At 42.0% G+C, this 21262-nt stretch overlaps 1 protein-coding gene across 4 annotated transcripts in view; it reads right to left on the minus strand.

Moving 5' to 3' along the window:
* Nucleotides 1-6728: 6728 nt before the first annotated feature.
* Nucleotides 6729-21262, minus strand: part of SGMS2 (sphingomyelin synthase 2) — a 75197-nt gene continuing 60663 nt past the window's right edge. For all 4 annotated transcript variants that reach the window (XM_068270591.1, XM_068270599.1, XM_068270583.1 and 1 more), the window contains exons 3-6: nucleotides 19796-19913; nucleotides 17330-17483; nucleotides 11630-11796; nucleotides 6729-7103 (exon numbers count right to left, since the gene is read on the minus strand). In XM_068270591.1, coding sequence (XP_068126692.1) covers nucleotides 6900-7103; nucleotides 11630-11796; nucleotides 17330-17483; nucleotides 19796-19913 — 643 coding nt within the window. In that variant the 3' untranslated portion in view covers nucleotides 6729-6899. The remainder of the gene's footprint in view (nucleotides 7104-11629; nucleotides 11797-17329; nucleotides 17484-19795; nucleotides 19914-21262) is intronic.

Genomic DNA, 21262 nt, shown 5'->3' on the forward strand with positions numbered 1-21262 from the left:
TCCTGGATCCTCACGCATGGTGTCATCACGCCGGACGCTTTGCGTCATCACGGCGGCCGACATGACAGGTCTGCGCATGTGCGGTTTAGCGTTAGAACACCGCGCATGCGCAGACCTGTCACGCCGGCCGCCGTTATGACACCATGCGTGAGAATCAAGGAAGAGCTGGCCCGACACGGGTGTCACCGGTAACGGGAGCCAGCGGAGGCAGACGGAGAGGAGCCAGGAGGACGCAGGGGGACCTTGCAGCCTAAGGTGGGCTGGAGGAAGCCCCAGGTAAGTGAAATCTTTTTGTTACAGTCACTGCTCAGAGTCCCTTTAATGAACATCTTTTGTTGTCTTTTTAAATCTCCTGAAAGTTCCAGATGAATGAGCAGCCTGATGTTAGCGACTAGGTACTCCCTTCTCTTTCTTGGACTTTTCATGAAAGAGAACTTCATATGGTAATAAATTATTATATGTTTTATGATTACTTCAAAGTGAGTAAAGTACTGTATCTTACATCACGACAAGGTCAAGAATGTTACAGGAACATTTCGGTACCAGTTACGGAATTCCTGATATGTGGTAATCCAAGGGACTTCTCGTATCTTCAAGGCCCAGAATATTAGGGTGAGTTTAGACTACTGATAAGGGACTTTCTTGATGTATGATTACATTATTTGTTTTGTATAGATTATATTATTAAACGTCATTTGATTTAGCGCCATACATTCTACTTAATTATTGGGCCAGAGAATAATCAGTTCTCACTCTCTCACACTGTGGAGTCTCCTCACATTCTACAAAGACCATCCTATAAAGACCATGACTTACCTTACAGTTACCTTGTTTCACAGGAATTATTGTATTTGTAAAAGAGATCTCACATAAAGACCATACCACAACAAATACTCAAGAGCACCATTTTAGTTTATTTTTCATTGACAATTATTATCAAAATATGTGATTGCATGTACAATCATAGAGAATAAAAAAAGCTTTAGATAGCTTACAAAAATAAGATATTGACTTTACTTGTTTTCTTTATCTTTAAAAGTGTTCCTTTAAGCCACTTTTGGTATCAAGACAAACAGAAAAAAAATGTAAAACTCCTATATTAGCTTCTGGCCCCCAAAGTTCTACATTATGATTAAAAAAAGGACAGAAACAAGCAAAACATTTCCTAACAGATGAATTGTCTTGTAGGTGCAAAACAACGTAATGTATAATATAAAGGTCATCATCAACATAAATATGTAAAGTATTTCAAGCTATGAAGGATATCTGACAACATGGAATTACTTCTTATTTATTGCTGAAGAAATGTTTATCCTTTCTGGAAATTAAAGTTTGCTCCTCTTTAAAGTAAAAGTGAAGCCTAAGGTGTCTAATTCATAAAACAGTCATATGCAAAAACAATCTCTTCATCACATTTTCTGGGCATACTAGATCCAGCCACAAGTGCCACCATACATAAAATGGTGGGCTGTCATTCTAGTTTTTCACCTGTAGAGGCGCTGCAGTTGAAATGTGAGATTATAGCTCCCAGTCAATGAGAAGCTGGGGGTGCTTTCTATGGTGACCTCTGCTGGTTGGTGGAAGGAGGGATCTCAAGTATAGCTCCAGTTTTACTTTAAAGTAGTTAGAAAATAAACTACAACCGTAGACAGCTTTATCAGCTCAAAGAAGAAGTGCTTTAAGTATTTTAGTTGCTTCTGGTACCTGGTTGTACCAAAACCCAGGTAACTCTATAGACTAATACTGAACTTCTTGAAAAGCTGTTGCTCTGCCCATCTACACTGATAGGAAGATTCTCTACTGGTTAGAGAGGCTTACACTTCCATTATATGGACAGTAATAGTGATGAGCTAGAGCGGGAAACTGTAGATAATGACTGCTATTAGTATATGGAATTCACAGGACTTTGAGGTTTCTGAAGTACTATATACAGAGCACACTTAATATGTATGCAAACACTTCTTTGTGCTTACTGCAATTTCCTTAAAAGGTTTACTTTAAGGTAATTGCATAAACCTTGGCAACAACATATAAATCAGAACTGGTCAATATTTGCTTTTTAAGCTGTTACAATTCAAGTAAAATAGAACAGAAATTGTAACAATACAATATAATCAAATAGTGAGACATCTGAGCTGATCCGTTCTCCCATCTATGGTAAAAGGAATACCGAGGTGAAAAGCATCAGGGAAACAGAGGCTATCCATAGGTCCTGGCACCTGAGCAATCACTTACCGGAGAAGTGGCTTTCTTCTAGTTCTGTCAGCTGGTAATTCGGCCCAGTGTATGCCCTAACCTGAAGAAGTCGAAGACCTTTTAAAAGGATCAAGTTGGCCGCACCTGGGTAGTAGTTCAATGCCACCACTCACTCTGAGCTCCAGGCATTCTTGCGATTGCAATATGACAGGAGTTTGGAGAGAGTGGTGACATTGAACTACTGCGCATGTGTGGCCAACTAGATCTGGTTCAAAGTTCCCTGAATTCCTCTGGTCGGGGAATGTACTGGACCAAATTACCAGCTCAAAAGAAAACCGCCACCGCGATCAGTGATTGCTCAGATGCCGAAACCTTTGGTTGGTCTATTTTTCCCTGAGGCTTTTTACCTAGGCTAGGCATTCCTTTAAAGAATACAATAGTCATCCACCTTTACCTGGAAGGTTAAATCCCACCACCACTAGCAAATCTGTTATGACCAGCAGAGGGCGACAATCAGCTGTTTTCATGACCAAAAAAACGAGAAAAAATTGGTGCTTTTAACACTGGATGTATTTGCTGCTAGATTCCCTGAGCCAATGGTACACAAGGGTCTACCATGCTCTGACGTTTTATAGTAAAAACATTAACTTCTAGTAATATTACACTGTGCATCATACTAACCAAAACTGACAAAATGCCAAACAAAATGACATTAAACAACTACATCAACAGCCACTCCCCAGACCTCTTGTATAACAAGAAGAATTCCGAATCCCTCTTTATATGACAGCAGACTTTTAAGTCTTATTGCACTTTTCATTCTGACCACAAAATGGCAAAAAAGCATTTACAGCTGAAATAAGTTTAGCGAGATAAGCATTAGCTCTCCCATCTTCTCTGTCAATCCACTGACTTAAATACTACGTACAGTGGTAGATAGTAATGCATGTTTGATAGTACCAAACAGAAACAGTTAAGCTGTAAACATTTTCAGCTTATTGTCAAATACTATCAGGCCTGAATGGTTTGAACTTACATAACATTTTAGTAATATGGCTGAACGCTACAACACTAAGGTCCTGATCTCCTTACCTTTGGTAGTGTTGAAGGACATAAGTGAACCTGCAATCCTACTTTGAATTTATTAAAGTATGTATGCTAATATGTGACAGGAGATTGGACTAAAAATATCATTCACTGATCTTTCAGCAACCCATGCTATAATTGATATAACTAAGATGAGGCAGACATCAATGGATTAATAAAACACTAGGGGCTTGATTCATTAAGCTGCACTGCTGAATCAGCGCACCTTGATGTGAAGGACCGGCCGCTAATGCATGCCTTACCTAGTAGCGCTCACTGCTATGTAAGGAGCATGCCTTCCTTAGGAGCATGCCTTCCTTAGATAGAAGTGTACCTTCCATAGAAGTTACTATGTATGGGAAGGCATGCTCCTATCTAAGTAAGGCACGCTGCTATCTAAGGAAGGTATGCTCCTAAGGAAGGCATGCTCCTAAGGAAGGCATAAGGAAGGCATGCTCCTAAGGAAGGCACACTCCTAAGGAAGGCACACTCCCTACATAGCAGCTAGCACTGCTATCTAAGGCATGCATTAGCGGCCGCTCCTTCACTGCTTTAGCAGTGCAGCTTAATGAATCAAGCCCAAGATCTGCGCTTACAGTGTAACACCACAATGCTTTACCAAAGATGTCCTCTTATAATACAATCTTGATTGTATCATCACACCACTTTTATGTAATATGAGGGATCCATAAATTCGAAGCAGGTACATTCTGTGCTGGTCCTGTAGTGCTTGACTTGGGCGCCGCTATAGCACTAGTGCTACAGTGCGCACCCAACACACGGGTAATTTGAGGCTCTGGCGATCACTGGACCCCGAAGTTTTTCTCCCTCTGAGTTGCTACAACTTGGAGGGGAGGATAGTATTTTACACCACTGGGAATTTGAGCAGCAGCAGGACGAGCCGTCATTTGTCTCTCCCTGTGCTCAACTCACCGGCTGCGTACATATACAGTATGTACGATCACAAACTATCAATTCAAAGTACATTCACCCTGTTTACCATTCTACTACATACATTTGGTAAGATTGTACAATCAAGATTGTATCATTGATGGGCACCTTAAAGTAACATTTACATGAAGACAAGAGATACCGACGGGTTTCATACTTTTGGACAGTTATCCTCGAATAAGCACCAGGGTGTAATGCCTGGCACACACCAGGCAATTTCCCGTCAGATCAACAGGTCAAATTGATTATTTCCGACAGGTCCAATCTGACTTCCGATCGTTTTTTTTTTTCATTCCATTGCCTTATATAGGAAGGCAAACTTAACAGCAGGCACTTTTTCCAGGGATGCAGGGCCACTTATGTACTACATTAATCTTATCATGAACTAGCCTTAGTAAATAAGATCCAGAGAGTTACAGGTGCAGCTTTCTGTTCTGCATAGCAGTGATCGCTCCTGTGTATGAGTACAAAGACATCATACAGGAAACACAGACAGGTAACATAAATATCTACGTGACTGTAGGGTGTGCAGGATAATATATCACTGACACAATTCAGAAACTATACTGCAACTTTGTCTCACGTCTCCACTGCAATACTTTATTTTCAAACTTTTACACATTGGCTCTCTTATGCTTACTGAGTTGAGCTCATTAAGCTAAACTATAAAATATTGCTATAAAAACAAACAGTTTCACTTGCCTGGGGCCTCCCCAAGCCCCCAGCAGCCGTCCTGTCCCGCGCCAGTCCTGCACGATGCTCTGTTCTCCCGCAGACAGTTTAATTACCGTCAACTTGTAAGTCAACGGCAACAGCGCCTGCACACCCCAGGCCACGCGTATCTTTCTTTGCGTCCTACAGTGGACAGTAACTCGAAGGATACGTGTGGGCTGAGGTGCGCAGGTGCAGTTGCCGTCGATTTACAAGTTGGCAGTAACGAAACTGCACCTGGAAGAACGGAGGATCTTGCAGGACCGGCACGGGACAGGAGAGCTGCTGGGGGCTTGGGTAAGCCCCAGGTAAGTGAAATGGGTTTTTTTATAGCAATCTTCAGCTCCTCTTTAAATGCACCCTGTGAACAAAGTTAACAGCTACAGTCACAGTAAACCTTTTTGTGTGTGTTTTCTTAAGTTGATAGTCTAAAAGCCCAAGAAATTGTAGTTTTGTAACCTGAAAGATCTTTCTATAAAGTTAAGTCCATTCACAATCTCTTCTAGCTTGGCCAATGATAATCTTACTTAATGAGGGCAGTGCCATATGATCTCGTGGAACTGTAACTACCCATTTTAATGCCAACTATGTATATTTGGAGTTTAAAGAATATGGTGGGTTTATGTCAGGTTCAGGCTAGAGTTACAGGTCAGGATAGAGTCAGTACAGGGTTCCCATTTAGTGTAAGGCAGGACTTATCAACAAAATTAGTTTTAGCAAAATGACATCACAGGTGAGGGAAAGCATTTAGCTTTGAGGATATGGTTATTGTCTGGGTAAAGTAAAACGAGTTAAAGCTAAATGCAAAGATCAGGAAAAAGGTTGTCAAGATGGAGGGGGTAGTAGCAGCTACTCTGAGGTAAAGGTTTGCAAGGCATGTGTGTGTTGGGTGTGTATATGTGGGCAATTTAGGTGTGAGGGGGTGGTAACCGCTTCTGCGGGGTAAAGTTTTGCAAGGCCTGTTTGTGTGTGTGCATGTGGGGGAGGAGTGTGTGTTACATGTTAGGGGGTGGTAACAGTTACTGCGACGTAAAGGTTTGCAAGGCATGTGTGTTTGTGTGTGTGTGTGTGTGCACAAGGTGTGTGTGTGTGTGGAGGGGGGGTTAGGTGTGAGGGGGTATTAAAGGTTACTGCGAGGTAAAGGTTTGCAATGCATGTGTTTGTGTGTGTGTGTGTGGGGGGAAGGGGCGTTAGGTGTGAGGGGGTATTAAAGGTTACTGCGAGGTAAAGGTTTGCAATGCATGTGTTTGTGTGTGTTTGTGTGTGTTTGTGTGTGTGTGTGTGTGGGGGGGGGTTAGGTGTGAGAGGGAGAGATGTTGGTGGTCACAGATAGTGTCACAGATAGTGTTAGGATAAGGGACTTTAGGCTAGGAAAATCTAGCTGTGACTATTTAGAGATATAAGCAAAATCTTTAATTACTGGTATCCTGCAGAGACCTCAGCACCATGAACCAATAGAACAGTGGAATAATAATAATTCTTACATTTATATAGCACTTTTCTCATGTTGAACTCAAAGCGCTTGAGAGCTGCAACCACTAAGGGCACACTAAATAGGCCACTCTGGAGTGTGAGGGAGTCTTGCCCAAAGACTCTTTACTGAGTAGGTAAATTGGCTCCAGACAGGATTCAAAACCTGGTCACTTATATGGCTCAAGCTAGATTATAAATTGACAAATGACTACATGGGATGCCATTCTGGCGAGGGAATTGCTTTCAGTCAATCATCTTAGATCCAACAAACACCATCGTAGGTATTAAAGAAACAAAATATGTGGCAAGTATGATGTTCAGGGATACCGATGTATCCTGTTTACAAAAGATTTTTTTCCAACAGCAACAAAAATTGGTCCATTTCCTTATTTACAGGTGTATCTTCTCTATAAAAAATAAGATTCCTTTGGTTAGAGAGAAAGTCAGCTATGAAGAGTCCATGGTAACCCTAATGAGGAGACTCAGGTACATTTCTCATTGTCCTCGCCTGTCTTCTGAACCCTTGCATAAGTTTTACATGAAGATTTAAAGCAGCTGGGAGGCCAAGAGATGGGCCAGGAGAAGGAGCATGGAAGAGATGACTGGACGTTCTTCTCAAAGAAAGAAAACACAGGAAACCACCACGCTCGGCAAAGGAAATTAGTCTGGGATGAAGTCTTCAGTGCCTGAAACAAGAGATAGAAACATGAACATCTAGTAATATATACTTACATGAAAAGAATATACATTCTTTATTCCCTGGCAGTTTAGAAGAACTTAAACATATGGTAACTATGGTTTAATAAACCACATGCCTAATGTTCAGGAAACGTCCTTTCTTAGCAAATCTAAGTCTAAACATCTTTAGAGCACTTCATATGGCCATAGAATGAAGGCTTATAATTATAACTGATACATCGCTGATCTTATGAGCCAGGATTGAACTTCATCCCAATAAGTAGCCGATACCCCCTTCCGATGAGAAATCTCTACCGTTTCTCCAATAGTGCATGGGAGGGAAGGGGCGGGGGTGTCTGTGTGGCCTATATTGTAGTGTTGTAGTGAAACCCATCCCACAGTGTGATGTCAGGGCCATAGCCCTGACAGTTTCCTCTCTGTGAGCTTCATTGCATTGTGGGAGATAAAGGATGTTGCCAATTGCCAAGCAAGCAGTATCTCCCTTACACCTTTTAACCTATCACATTGTTAGTGGGTGTGTTTATAGATAAGGCAGTTTGTGCTGTTTTTTTAATGTCTTTCAGCAGTAAAGATGATGGCCTGCAGGCTCACATTGGATCAAACAACATGAACAAATTACATGGCGTGTACTTGTTTTATTTTTTTCTCCCCACTACTATCTTCCTCTTTAAAGGGACTCCGAGCTCTACTTAAAAAGTAAAATAGTACTCACCGGGGGCTTTCTTCAGTCCAGCGCTGGTCGGGAGGTCCCACAACGGCGTCCTGGCTCCTCTCCTAGGCCCTGCTCCGGAATGGCTGACCGGCCGCAGCCCGGGCGACACTCTGCTGAGTGTCGGGCTGTTCCTACCGCGTATGACGCGGCTGACGTCACACGCCGGCCGCCTCGCGTCATCACGGCGGCCGGCGTGGCAGTACGGCGCATGCGCGATTAAAGCGCGCATGCGCCGTACTGCCACGCCGGCTTCTGTGATGACGCGAGGCGGCCGGCGTGTGACGTCAGCCGCGTCATACGCGGAAGAAGGAGCCCGACACTCAGCAGAGTGTCGCCCGGGCTGCGACCGGTCAGCCATTCCGGAGCGGGGCCTAGGAGAGGAGCCAGGACGCCGTCGTGGGACCTCCCGACCAGCGCTGGACTAAAGAAAGCCCCCGGTGAGTACTATTTTACTTTTTAAGTAGAGCTCGGAGTCCCTTTAAAGGGGAACTTCAGCCTAAACAAACATACTGTCATCAAGTTACATTAGTTATATTAATTAGAATAGATAGGTAATATAATCTCTTACCCACCCTGTTTTAAAAGAACAGGCAAATGTTTGTGATTCATGGGGGCTGCCATCTTTGTCATGGGGGCAGCCATCTTTTTGGTTGAAAGGAGGTGATAAGGAGCAGGAGACACAGTTCCAACTGTCCTGTGTCCTGATAACCCCTCCCAGCTGCACACACTAGGCTTCAAATGTCAAATTCAAAATGTAAAAAAAAAAAATGCACCAAAACAGCAGAACGAGAACAACAAAATCAGAAATCCCATCATGCTTTGCACAGCATCAGGGGAAAAAAGCCTGGGCAGTTTTCTTCTGTGCAGCTAAAAATGAGGCTTGTATAGCCTTTTCAGTGCTGCTGAGTCGATTTTTAGTCCGGAGGTTCACTTTAACACCTGTTATATGGCTGCAAACTGATAGTATGGGCTAATATTTACATACATATTGGAACACAATAGAAAATCAAGTGAAAATTTGCCAAAGTGTTCTCTAATTCATTCTGTCTAACTGCAGCAGAGGAGAAAAGAGAGGGCAGGCAATGTGTCTGCTGGCACCTACACAAATAGGATTGCTCAGGATGATACTGCTGGCACAAGACACCAGAGGGAGGTGAAAACAATCACAAGCTTTTCTAAAGTGCCTGGGTTTTGTCTCCCTGCTGCTCATAGTTGCTTGCAAGGGAAACTACAGACATAAGATCACTGCTCAAGTTTAGAAAACAGACAGCACAGCAGTGGGACACTGTCATCTCAGGTTAGTGGGCTGCTCTGCAGAGTGGATATTCAGTGCTTCTCAGCCTTTGGCCACTTCACAGTTCACTCACAAGGATAGTAATACACTGTTTCATACATTGCTACAGGGACATTAACTTCAAAGTTAAATGTCATCTAAGTGTGCCCTGACATCTCTCCACTGCTTTAGGATGCCATTTTCCTCTCTGCTTTGCTTTTTGTCTATGCACAAGACTCAACTCACAAGTTAATTATGCATAAGAAGACTGAGGGTCTGTCCATCTATCTATCTAGATCAAAATTTCAGAGGATAGTTAAAACATATTTCCAACAAAATATAAATCAGAATTCAGCCTGGCCACATGGGAAGCAGTAATGTCCTATTTCTTTACTTGTCTTTCCCCCAAAATTGAACCTAGACTGTGATAGAGTTATTAAAATGGCGGGTCTCTTTCACCCGTTTGTGTCTTGGAATTTGTTTTTCATTTTGTGTCTTGCAATTTGTTATACATTTTATTCATCGTGTTATTTTGTCACTGTAATTACCAATTCTGTATTTTGTACCAATTCTCTTTTTTGTATATTGGTGTATACCATTGTCTGTATTATTTTGTACCCCATATTTGAGTCTTACTCTTGTACAGTGCCTAGGAATATGTGGGCGCTTTATAAACCAATAATAATAATAATAATAATAATAATATTAATGTGAGCTCCACTGAGGAGCCGCTGGTCATGTGAATTGTCCAGTGTTCACAACAAAGTGTTGCAGTAAAGTATTCTGACCTTGTTAGTCCTGCTACCAATGTGGTTCTCTCCCCACCAGTCCTACAACACTGGTCTATTCCTTAAAGAGGGATTGTCAGCCACAAATTCCATTCACCTACTGCACTGTGTTCATTATGCAGCCTGGAACCTTACCCTGCATTGCAAGCACTCCAATCTATTCAGAAATGTTTTTGCTGTAATAAATCTTATCTCACAGTCAATGTGGTACATTGCTGCCGAGAAAGGGAAACTTGTCATCACCCCTCCCACATTCCTGCTCCTCACTAATTGGCTGAAGGCAGTTTAGTGCTGCTGAAATACGGCAAAAAAGTAAGGGAGGAAATTACATCAGGATTGGCTTCAGTCAGAGGGAAGCAAGATGGCAAATGCTAGGAACAGAATTCTCTTTATTTACTATATAAAATGCACTGAAATCAAAATGTGGACAGAATACATCTGTTATGTAAGTAGAACAAGGAGTTATCTATTATATATGTGTTTTTTTTCTGGCATAGTATGGCTGTCCTTGCTGCTTTAAAGTGTACCCAAGGCAGTATGAAAAACAAAAGAGAGATGCTCTGCGTGACAAGTGTGAAAGAGGCCATAACGTGTCTTGGAACTAAGGTCTCCTGGTTCACCCTGCAAGCTATATAAAGAGGGGTGTGGGCATGCCACCTGCATTTTTAAAAAGTAAAAGATGAAAAATAAATGTATACATTAAAGATGCTATAAAGAACCACAAAAGAAATCACAAAAAAAATGAAAATACATGTAAACATGTACATCTTAGACCTACATTTCTTCCAGAGTAAAATACACTATAAATTACTTTGTGCCTACGCTGCTGTCACATTTAGGTGGTGAAAATGTGAAAAATCTGACTGGTTTTAAACTAGTCCTTGTCCCCAAGGGGTATTCTCAGTATTGACTTTATTTTTTACAAAAGCACTTTCTAGAAAGAACCTATAAAAAGATGCCACACACTATTTAGGCAAATAGACTGAGCAACCACCAATCAGCCACTGCTTCTGAAAAATAAAGGAAACTCTGAGAATACCCCATCAGGAGGTGGACTTGTCCAAAACCTGTAAGATATGTCCTTTTTTTTATACCTACTGTATGTGACAACAGCACAGGAAAAAAAAGTATGTTATAGTGCATTTTACTGTGGGACAAATGTATATTTTAAATGTATGTTATATTAAATTGTACACATTTTTGCACTAGTTCTCCTTTAAATCAGGACCTTCTTAGCTGCCACCCACTCAGTGTATATCTACACTTATGCTGGGAAAATACAATTAATTTATTCTGGTGATTTACTATCCAATCATTTTTCTGATCAATTTCCATTCACTTCTATGATCAGAAAAACAATCAAAATCAGATTGGACCTGTCGAAAATTATCGAACCATCTATCTGCCAAAAACACTCACCATGTATTCCCAGCATTAGAAGTGGGCTTTTTTGAGGGATATAGAAATTCTCAGTTAACCAATAAAATCTTGTAAAAGACTGATAAAAACTATGCAAGAGGGCAAGCCATTTACACGGTTAAAAATCAAACCAGTATACTTTTTGAGCGTCTCAGTGGACAACCTTTCTTAGCCCAGATTGGTAAGATGACAAACACATTAACAGGCCCACATTGGGTCACAGAAACATTTCTCTGGTTGGTCTGCATTCTATTTTATGCTAGCTGGTGAAAGACCCAGCAATGAACCATTAGCAAAAAGCAAAATAGATATTTGACCTACCTTTTCATTAGCCATGGCATGATACCACCAGAAGAGTCTAGTGGTGATGAAGTAGGCCACAATGACATCTACGGTGTAGTGTTCATGAGCCACTAAAATGCAAATCACTCCAGCAGCGCTCAGCAGCCAGCAAAATAAGTGATACCACCAAAAGTGGCGGGGGGAATCTGCAAGAGAGAACAGGCTAAAAACATCATATCTAACAAACTTTGGCAAGTAGTATTCTATGTGAAACAAAGATCACCGATAAACTGAGATTATATATACATTATCATATCAAATCATAGTCAGAACTGCTTGGATGCTTTAATTAGCAGTTGTGTAATTGTCATTGCATGCAGCATCCATAGCACCAGTTTTCCTTCAAAATTTCAGTCCAGTTACAACTGTCTTCCTAGTACTGTACAGGGCACTTGTTTTTCCTGCATAGAAGTTCACTTTAAGGCAGGGGTCACACTTGTCTTTCAGTTTCTACACTTTTCAGAAAACTGAAAGACAAAATGTGACCTCTACCTTACAACAGCTAATGTAATTTATAGAGAAAACTGACAAATTGCGCAAGATGTCAGTTTTTTTTCTGCGTGCGAAATCTACATTCAAGTGTGACCTAGCTCATTGATTAACATGAGTTCTCAGTTGAAAACAGTTTTTCTGTGCAGAAAATGCGCACGAAAGCCGACAAGTGTGACCCCTGCCTAAAGTACCTGCTCAGGATCCCAGACCCTGACCACGACACAAACCACTTCCTGTACCACAGACACTGACCACTTCTTGGACCACTGACTGACATGGTTATAGGCTGCAGACTTCTCAGGGAGATTCAGACTCTGGACTCCACTTTGCAGTCTGAATGCAATGCAGGCAGCAGCTCAACTCACAGAATTTGAAGCTCATTCTCGCTTTCATATGATCAAAATGGCAAGATTATTTTTACCTGCAGAAGCCTCGATTTATTTAATTTAATAACGTGACCAATTTGATTACTAAGCTATTAGAAGGTATTTTTAGATCTGTGCTTAGAAATTAGCCCTGAATAAAAAATAAAAAAAATAGGTGCTCACTACAATGACCTGTGTGAGACTAAAGGCCTGTACACACTTGCCACGTAAGTCACTCAAAACATTCATTCAAGATAATTTAGGTGCCTTTTCCAGTTGTGCACAGGTGCCCCCTGACATCCACTGACAGCTTGTTGGTGACCATGCATGCTGGAAAACAATGCCTCATCACCACTGTTATTTTCCATCACAGAATGTTTATACAGGGAAATTCATCCTAAACAGTTTAAAACGATTATTTCGGGAAACCACTATTGCATGTTGTGTGCATGGGCCTTATCTTCCAGCAATCCCCACTAAGAGTCTGGGGCTACAGTTCTAAAACACGTCATAACAGACAATTAGAAAAAAGAATATCTAGTCAATATTGCTGGATTATTTATGATGGGGATGCGTGGTGATCTCTGGAGATGTGGAAGAATGAAACTACTCAACACATATTTCTCCTGTGCCAAGATCCTTCCATCTGAGTTTTTAGGGAAGAGAGGAAATCTAAGCAAAGGGGTGTGGAAGGGGGAGCAGGTAATTTAGGTGCCGGGGGTAGCACCCATTATTTGGTGGCTATAATTTGGGCGCCAGAGGCACCTGGAAAAATTGCGGGCCCCAGACCTCTGGTGCCCAAATTTCCAGTTATATTCATTAAGGCTATTAACATGGGCACCCAAACGTTCTTGACACCTGCTATTTGTAGCTGCAGTTAGGTTAGGGATAGATAGGGGCACGGATATCCCCAGGGCTTCAGCGTGTGGTACGGGTAGGGTTAGGCATCGGTTTGGGATCGGTTAGGATTAGGAATTGGTTGTGGGGGTCTGTTATGGTTAGGCATCTATAGAGGGAGGGTTCAAGAGAGAATGGGGACAGGTGACAATAAAATATTGGTAAAAATTACCAATATTTTACTATCATAAATTACATAAAGCCTTATGGCTAGTTCACACTCAGAACGCAAATTACGAATCGCAGTTCTGACATGATTTGCATTGTGATTCCCATTCAATGGAACGAGAATCACATCGCAATCGCCCCCAAACAGCATGCAGCACGTTTGCGATTTATGCAATTCCCAAACGCTGCAGTGAGGAATGATCCCATAGGGATACATTAGCAACAGTGCTTGCGATCAGCAAAGCACTGACATTCACCCAAATGTGAACCAGCCCTAACAGTAGAATGAATGATATTCTACTATCTGCTGTCTCAGGCATCCACATGTTCTTGCATCTCCATTTCATAAACATGTGGAAGGGGGGTAGAGTGGGGGTAATCTGTTTACTTGTTACATGGAGTCAGCCTGTTCTATTTGTGTAGTAAGTAAAAGGAAGAGCAGAGAATGGTAAGAGCAGGCTAGTGTTTGCAAGGGGTAAGAATGTATTTCAGACAGTCTTGTAGCTGGGTGTTATACAGTGGAACTGAGGCTAAATAAATGAAAAGGGTTCTTGCCATCTTTCACCAGCTTAGTGACAATTATTACAACAGAGGCACATCTCTCTGTACTGCAGTAAATGTGTCTATAAAAAGAAATCATTACATCACTGGCTTTCTCAGCCTTACAACAGAGATAAGTGACTTGGCCTGAACAGTAATATTCTTCTAATGGTCCAGGATGCAGAGTAAATGGTGTTCTGGTTTTTAGACGTAACATTTTGGAGGAAATCAGATACAATCATTGCTCAGAGATTTTTTTCAATGTCATTATCGTTAGCACTCGTTTATGAAAAGACATTACAGTCAGAAATTTGACAACGCAATTGTATGTTGAGAAGCAAGGGTATTTATGATGTATTTATGATGAATGGTTTCTACATATTTAACTGTAGATGGATGTTTTTGTATTTAAGCCAAACTCTATCACACACCATGTTTACCTCACTTGATTTTTTAATCGATAGCCAAATGTGACAGTACGAAAGTATTGCCGGTATCTAAATCAGCACAGTGCGCAGGAATGACTTATGGATGTTCTGGGTGGAGATTAATACCCAGGACAACCTGGATTGTTCTGCAACTGTGTGCACATGGCTTCAACTTCATAACCGCTAATTCAAGAACTAGACTAATGGTGCAACTCTTGGCACCACTTAAAAGGACCATTCCAGCGAAACAAATAAGTAGTTAAAATCTGACAGAACCAAAAAGTTTTTGACTAGTCCATCTCCTCATGGGAGATTTTCATTGTTTTCTTTTTTTTCAAAAGCATTTACTGAACGGCAGTTAAACTGCCAGAATAGTAAGATACCAGCCATCCTCCCTACTCACTTGCACACTATTATGACAGTTAGACTTAACAATTGCTGTTCAGGAAATGCTTTTAAAAATGAAGAAAACCCCGAGAATTCCCCATGAGGAGATGGACTAGTCCAAAACCTGGTGGTTCTGTCGGGTTTTAACTGCTTACATTTTTCACTGGAGTGGTCCTTTAACAACAGCTTTTTTTCTTTTAAGCCCCGTCTACACGGGGAGATGTGGAGGCGATCCGGCGGCTTGATTAGTGTGCGTCGTATTTGGCGCCGCTTATCTTCCGCTCGATTCCCTGCCATTGTCCCCTAGTGGGAAACGAGCAGGGAATCGGCAGCTCACAGATCGGACCTGTCGGAACTTATCATTCGAGCCGCATCAGCGGCTCGATTGATAAGGAACATCGCCGCCTCATCTACGCGTGTAGATGAGGCTTTAAAGGGAAGGTTCAGGGAGGGTGGGTAAAAAATAAAAATCAATTTCCACTTACCTGGGGCTTCCTCCAGCCCGTGGCAGGCAGGAGGTGCCCTCGCCGCCGCTCCGCAGGCTCCCGGTGGTCTCCGGTGGCCGACCCGACCTGGCCAGGCCGGCTGCCAGGTCGGGCTCTTCTGCGCTCCAAGGCCCGGAACTTCTGCGTCCCATGCCGGCGCTCTGACGTCATCGGACGTCCTCCAGGCTCTACTGCGCATACGCAGTAGTTCTGCGCCTGCGCAGTAGAGCCCGGAGGACGTCCGATGACGTCAGAGCGCCGGCGTGGGACGCAGAAGTTCCGGGCCTTGGAGCGCAGAAGAGCCCGACCTGGCAGCCGGCCTGGCCAGGTCGGCCACCGGAGACCACCGGGAGCCTGCAGAGCGGCGGCGAGGGCACCTCCTGCCTGCCACGGGCTGGAGGAAGCCCCAGGTAAGTGGAAATTGATTTTTATTTTTTACCCACCCTCCCTGAACCTTCCCTTTAAACCCAACCAGTTTTGTGCAATTGCATATACTGTAGCTGATAACCCCCAGGATTCATCCTATTCCACTAAACTCAGTTCCGGTCTGTATTAAGATAATTGATTGAGGTCCCTTTCACACTGGAACGTTTTCTTTGCATTGCGTTACCCATTTTTAACGCAGGGTGATGCTATGCGTCAGAAGCATCTGATCTGACTCTGGGTCAACAAAGCATTATGGGTCAGCATCTGCGGTAACACATGTTGACTGGATGTCATGTAAGTCATTGGTGCCGCAGATATTTTAAACTGTTTCACACGAGCGTTGCAGTATGCATGCGCGGACGACATTGTAATCTGGCTCTGGGACGGAAAACATGCTTGCAATACCTATTTCCGCCACAGGAAGTGAACAGTAGAGAGCCTCACTTATGGTTTGTTTAGCTGCCAAAATTCACATTAATGCTCATTAATGCAGGTATCTCCCAAGCTTGTTTTTAGTGGTGCTATCATCCGATCGCACCGCTATGAAATTACTGGTTGCCGATGTGAAACCGACCTGAAGGATTGGAGTTAGGAAATGGTCTAAGGAACTTTTTCACAAATGAGGGGAAGCAATAGGCAGGCTATGAAGATGTCATAAGTAGTGGAAATAAACTATTTAAATATTGTATAGTCCCTAAGAAAAGGTATTACTTTTACAAGACTTTGTTTTTTTTTTCTACCTACATATATTGTTTGGCTAACACGGTACAGAAACATTTTTACTACTATAGTCCCTAAGGAAATCTAAAATCGGGTATCAGTGGTACACAAGCTATTTTGTAAAATATATTAAAAATGACATTTAAATTTCAGTCTGCAGCTAGCAACTCCAGACATGATGGATCACTTGAAATGTCTTTTTGTTAACATGGATTTCCTTGGGGGCTCTTCTTCCACATCCCCAAAACATACAGTTAAAATACTTGTTTAACCCCCGAACCACCTAAAAAATAGCTTTACGCTACATACACATACAGTATGAAACACGGCTGAGGTGGCCGTTAAAAAGAATGTAGCATGTGTACAGCGGCCCCTGATGATCAGTAGAGACCTCAATCTAATGTACACTAAAATTACAGTGTAAACATTTTCTAATATTTAAAAATCACATTTTTGGGATAATTACATTGTATTTGTCTACTTTGTTCTGGTCACTCTCTCAGGCAGCATACCTACATACCACCCTGCCCTACTTTGGTTAATGACATTGCAGTCCATTCTTCTGTTGTATGAGGTGGGTTACTGGATGTAAAACCATCCACTTAGTCATAAGTGATTCACTCCTATTTTTTTAATTTACTCATGTTGCTGCAGCCAGGAAATTAGTATTTTTAAAAGGCAAGATGGCAGCCTACAGCATTACTTAATGAGAGGTAGACAAGCAAAAAGCAATTCTGTTTAAACATTGTTCCAATCTTATCATAAACTTACATTCTTTGATGAACAGGTAGGTGAGGGTCAGTATGACAGTATGTCCGCTGTAAAGGAAGTCTCCACACAGTATATGCGATCCAGTGATTGTCAGGCCACCCCCTGTTATCAGTCGAAGGATCCTTTGTGCTTTAGCATAAGAATCTCCACTGAGCTGTCAAGTATCCAAATCAAATATTAATAATTATAAAGTGGCAAATATTGTTAAATCAAATAATATAGCAAAGTATTCAGTGTAAGCTGACACAAAGTGCTTGAAAACTGATTAAAATGGTAAATGTTTGTGCACCTCTATGCACATCTCTTTTGTGCAATACTGCACACTCCACAGAGCAATAGGAAACCCCATGCGTCTCCTGCTCATGTTCGTGGTGGGGATGGCCAATAGGAGGCAAGTAATTCCAAGTTCATGCAGGGCTATGCAAATGTGGCATTAAAATTCATGCAGCTTGAAAACGGACCAATCGATTCTAACCTCAAAAGAATGATTCGTCCATTTTCAAGCTGCATATATTTGCATACAACATTTGCAAAAATCTGCATCAACCTGGAATTATTTGCATCTCACTGACCAGTGACCAGGCCTAGTTAGCAGTAGGTTGTAGGCAGTAGGAAGTAAGGAGGAGTAGAGGAAATGAAAAAAAAAGAAGAACACAGAATAGAAGAGTAGAAAAACGGAGGCCAAAAAAGATGAAAGTTCGCGATTGCGCACGCAAAAACGCAGGCGAAAATGCTAGCACAGCCGTGATATGAGTTATCACGGTTTGCTGAATCAGCCACGGATACCTGTGTTTTAGATAGCAACTGTCTTCACCCATAAAATAAAACGGATCTGCCTGTGTTTGCGGGACCCGTTTTCAAAACCTGAACGGAAGGTCCAGATCTGCTGCATTTTCACGCAGGGTTAGTGGCAGGTAATAGAAAAACGGATCCCTCTCTACACAGGCAGATTTGTGCACAGAAACAGATCTGTTTCTGTGTCACAGCCTGTGGGGGGAGAGGGGGTCACCATGCTGGAGGGGTATAGCAGCCAGGACGGGGGAGGCAGCAGTCAGTGGGGAGGGGGGACGCCCCGCCTCGTCTGGCTCCCACGTCCCCACTACCCCCTCCAGCTACATGCCGCAAAACTTGTTAAAATGTATAGCAGCGGGGAGCTTACCTTCTCCTCCTACTTCCTCTGCTAGCCGGGTCATTGCCTGCAATGCTGCCCTCCGAAGTATAGAGGGCAGCATTGCAGGCAGTGACGCGGCGTGCGGAGGAAGTGGAGAGAAGGTAAGCTCCCCGCTCACTCCCACTATACATTGTAACAAGTTTTACGGCATGTAGCTGGAGGGGTAGCGGGGACGGGGGACCCAGGTGAGGGAGGGGGGACGTCCCCCCTCCCCGCTGCCACCCCCGTCCTGCCTGCTATACCACTCCACCATGGTGGCTGCCTCTCCCCCCATGGCTGGGCATACGTTTCCAGGGGCTGGAAATGTATGCTACAGAAATGCATTTCTGGAAAAACGGGGGGAGGAAAAAAAAAAGTTTAGAAAAACGGACCCTAAACGGACCAGTGTGGACCTAGCCTTATACTAAAACAGTACAGCATTTCTGTATACAAGAACTCATAAGTCAAACAGCCGGTGAAGCTCCAAATATGGAACACCTATTAGTATATTTTGTATATTTCATTACAAATAAATCACCATTACCTGAAAAATCACCATATGATACCTTTAAAATGTAAGTAATTTACAGGTTATTTTATATTATTTGTTTAAACAAAGAATGTTATGTATAAAGTGTATCTCTGTTTTTTTTGTTTTTTTTTTACATGATATGTCAATGGCATATTTGTTAAAAATTTGAAATTTCAATAAAAAATATTGAAAACTAAAATGTAAGTAATATTTTCTATAACGTTCACACATTCTATGTATTCCATGTGTTTATTAAAGGACAACTGAAGTGAGAGTGAACAACTGAAGTATTTACTTCCTTTTAAATAATACCAGTTGCCTGGCTGTCTTGCTGATCATCTGCCTCTAATACTTTAGCCATAGATCCTGAATAAACATGCAGCAGATCGGGTGTTTCTGACATTGTCAGATATGACAAAATTAGCTGCATGCTTGTTTCTGGTGTGATTCAGCACTACTGCAGCCAAATAGTTCAGCAGGGCAGCCAGGCAACTGGTATTGTTTAAAAATGAAATAAATCTGGCAGCCTCCATATTCTTCTCACTTCAGTTGTCCTTTAAATGCAAACTAATTTTTCTAAAAATAAACCACTGATAGTAGTGTAACCGGTCTGCTAAGTTGTGTTATAATACATAGAGAAAGGAATGTGAATGCTCAGTTAATTATTTCGTCAGCCTCGCTTGACATGTCAGCCGAAAATTTTACTAGTAGATTAAAGGGAAAAGGTTTAATAATATATTTAAAGCATTTGTACAGCTTTTCCTTTCATTGTAAATAAACTTACCTTTGGAGCACACTGGATATGCATACTAGGCACAGGTAGGGTTGTAACATACATTGTTATACATCTGTACAGGTACAAAGTCCCGATTATAAAAAAAAATCTTCGACCTACAATTGATCTGAAAATAAATATAGAAAAACACAGTTACAACTTTGCTTATTTGTTCCTGAGTTATTGGTATAAGTAAAATGGTTACATTGCCATATATGGAGTAGTTACAACTTTAGCGCCAGTTCACACTGCTGGAGTTTGCTGGAGATAAGGAAAGCATTAGCTAGGCCTGTTTATTAATGCACCCCAAACAGTCCTTCTGAGGGCTACTTCATTCTTCTGCTGTGTGTGTGTGTGTGTGTGTGTGTGTGTGTGTGTGTGTGTGTGTGTGTGTGTGTGTGTGTGTGCGACACTCCACAGCCCACAGGCACCCACCAAGAGGTGTGCCCAGTGCCCACTACTGTAAATGTCTGTCACATTAGACATAAGCATAATATTACTCCAGGGCCTCTGTTACTCTCACTGTATTGTGTTTGAACTGTTGCATATGTCAGTGTCTGTATGATACTCCACAGACAGAGCCCGCTGGCACTGACCCACACCTGTGCCCACTTCTAGTGATATCTAATTGTGTGCCACATAACACACAGGCAGGGTACTATCACTACTGCTCCCAGCCTCTGTTATTATCACTGTATTGTTTTGACCTCACCAACTGCATATCTCAGTTTCTGTCTTATACTCCACAGACAGAGCCCACTGGCACTGACCCACACCTGTGCCCACTTCTAGTGATATAATGAATTGTGGGCTGAATGGTCGCTTAACTAGTTAGCATGGAGGAGTTCACAAATTAAAGGGGCACTACGGCAAACAAATTTAAAATTTAAATTATGTGCAAACATATACAAATAAGAAGTACACTTTTTCCAGAGTAAAAGGAGCCATAAATTACTTTTCTTCTATGTTGCTGTCACTTACAGTAGGTAGTAGAAATCTAACAGAAGTGACAGGTTTTGGACTAGTCCATCTCTTCATAGGGGATTATTAGCAAGGCTTTTATTCTTTATAAAGATATTCCCTAAAAAGGATTTAAACAATGATGCTGGCCAGCTTCCCTGCTCGCTACACAGGTTTTTGGCAGTTGGAGGGAGCAACTGCCATTCACTAAGTGCTTTTGTAAAATAAATATATCCCTTAGAATCCCCTATAAAGAGATGGACTAGTCCAAGACCTGTCACTTCTGTCAGATTTCTACTACCTACTGTAAGTGACAGCAACATAGGAGAAAAGTAATTTATGGCTCATTTTATTCTGGAAAAAGTGTACATCTTATTTGTATATGTTTGCACATATTTAAAATTTTAAAATGTTTCGCTGTAGTGCCCCTTTAAGGGGAAGGTCTGATGGAAAAAATAAAAAATAGCTCGGGCTTCCTCCATCTTGCTGCGTTCCACTGTGCGGCTCACTGAGTCG

Source organism: Hyperolius riggenbachi, chromosome 1, assembly GCF_040937935.1.
Source record: "Hyperolius riggenbachi isolate aHypRig1 chromosome 1, aHypRig1.pri, whole genome shotgun sequence".
In the NCBI taxonomy this organism is placed as follows: Eukaryota; Metazoa; Chordata; class Amphibia; order Anura; family Hyperoliidae; genus Hyperolius; species Hyperolius riggenbachi.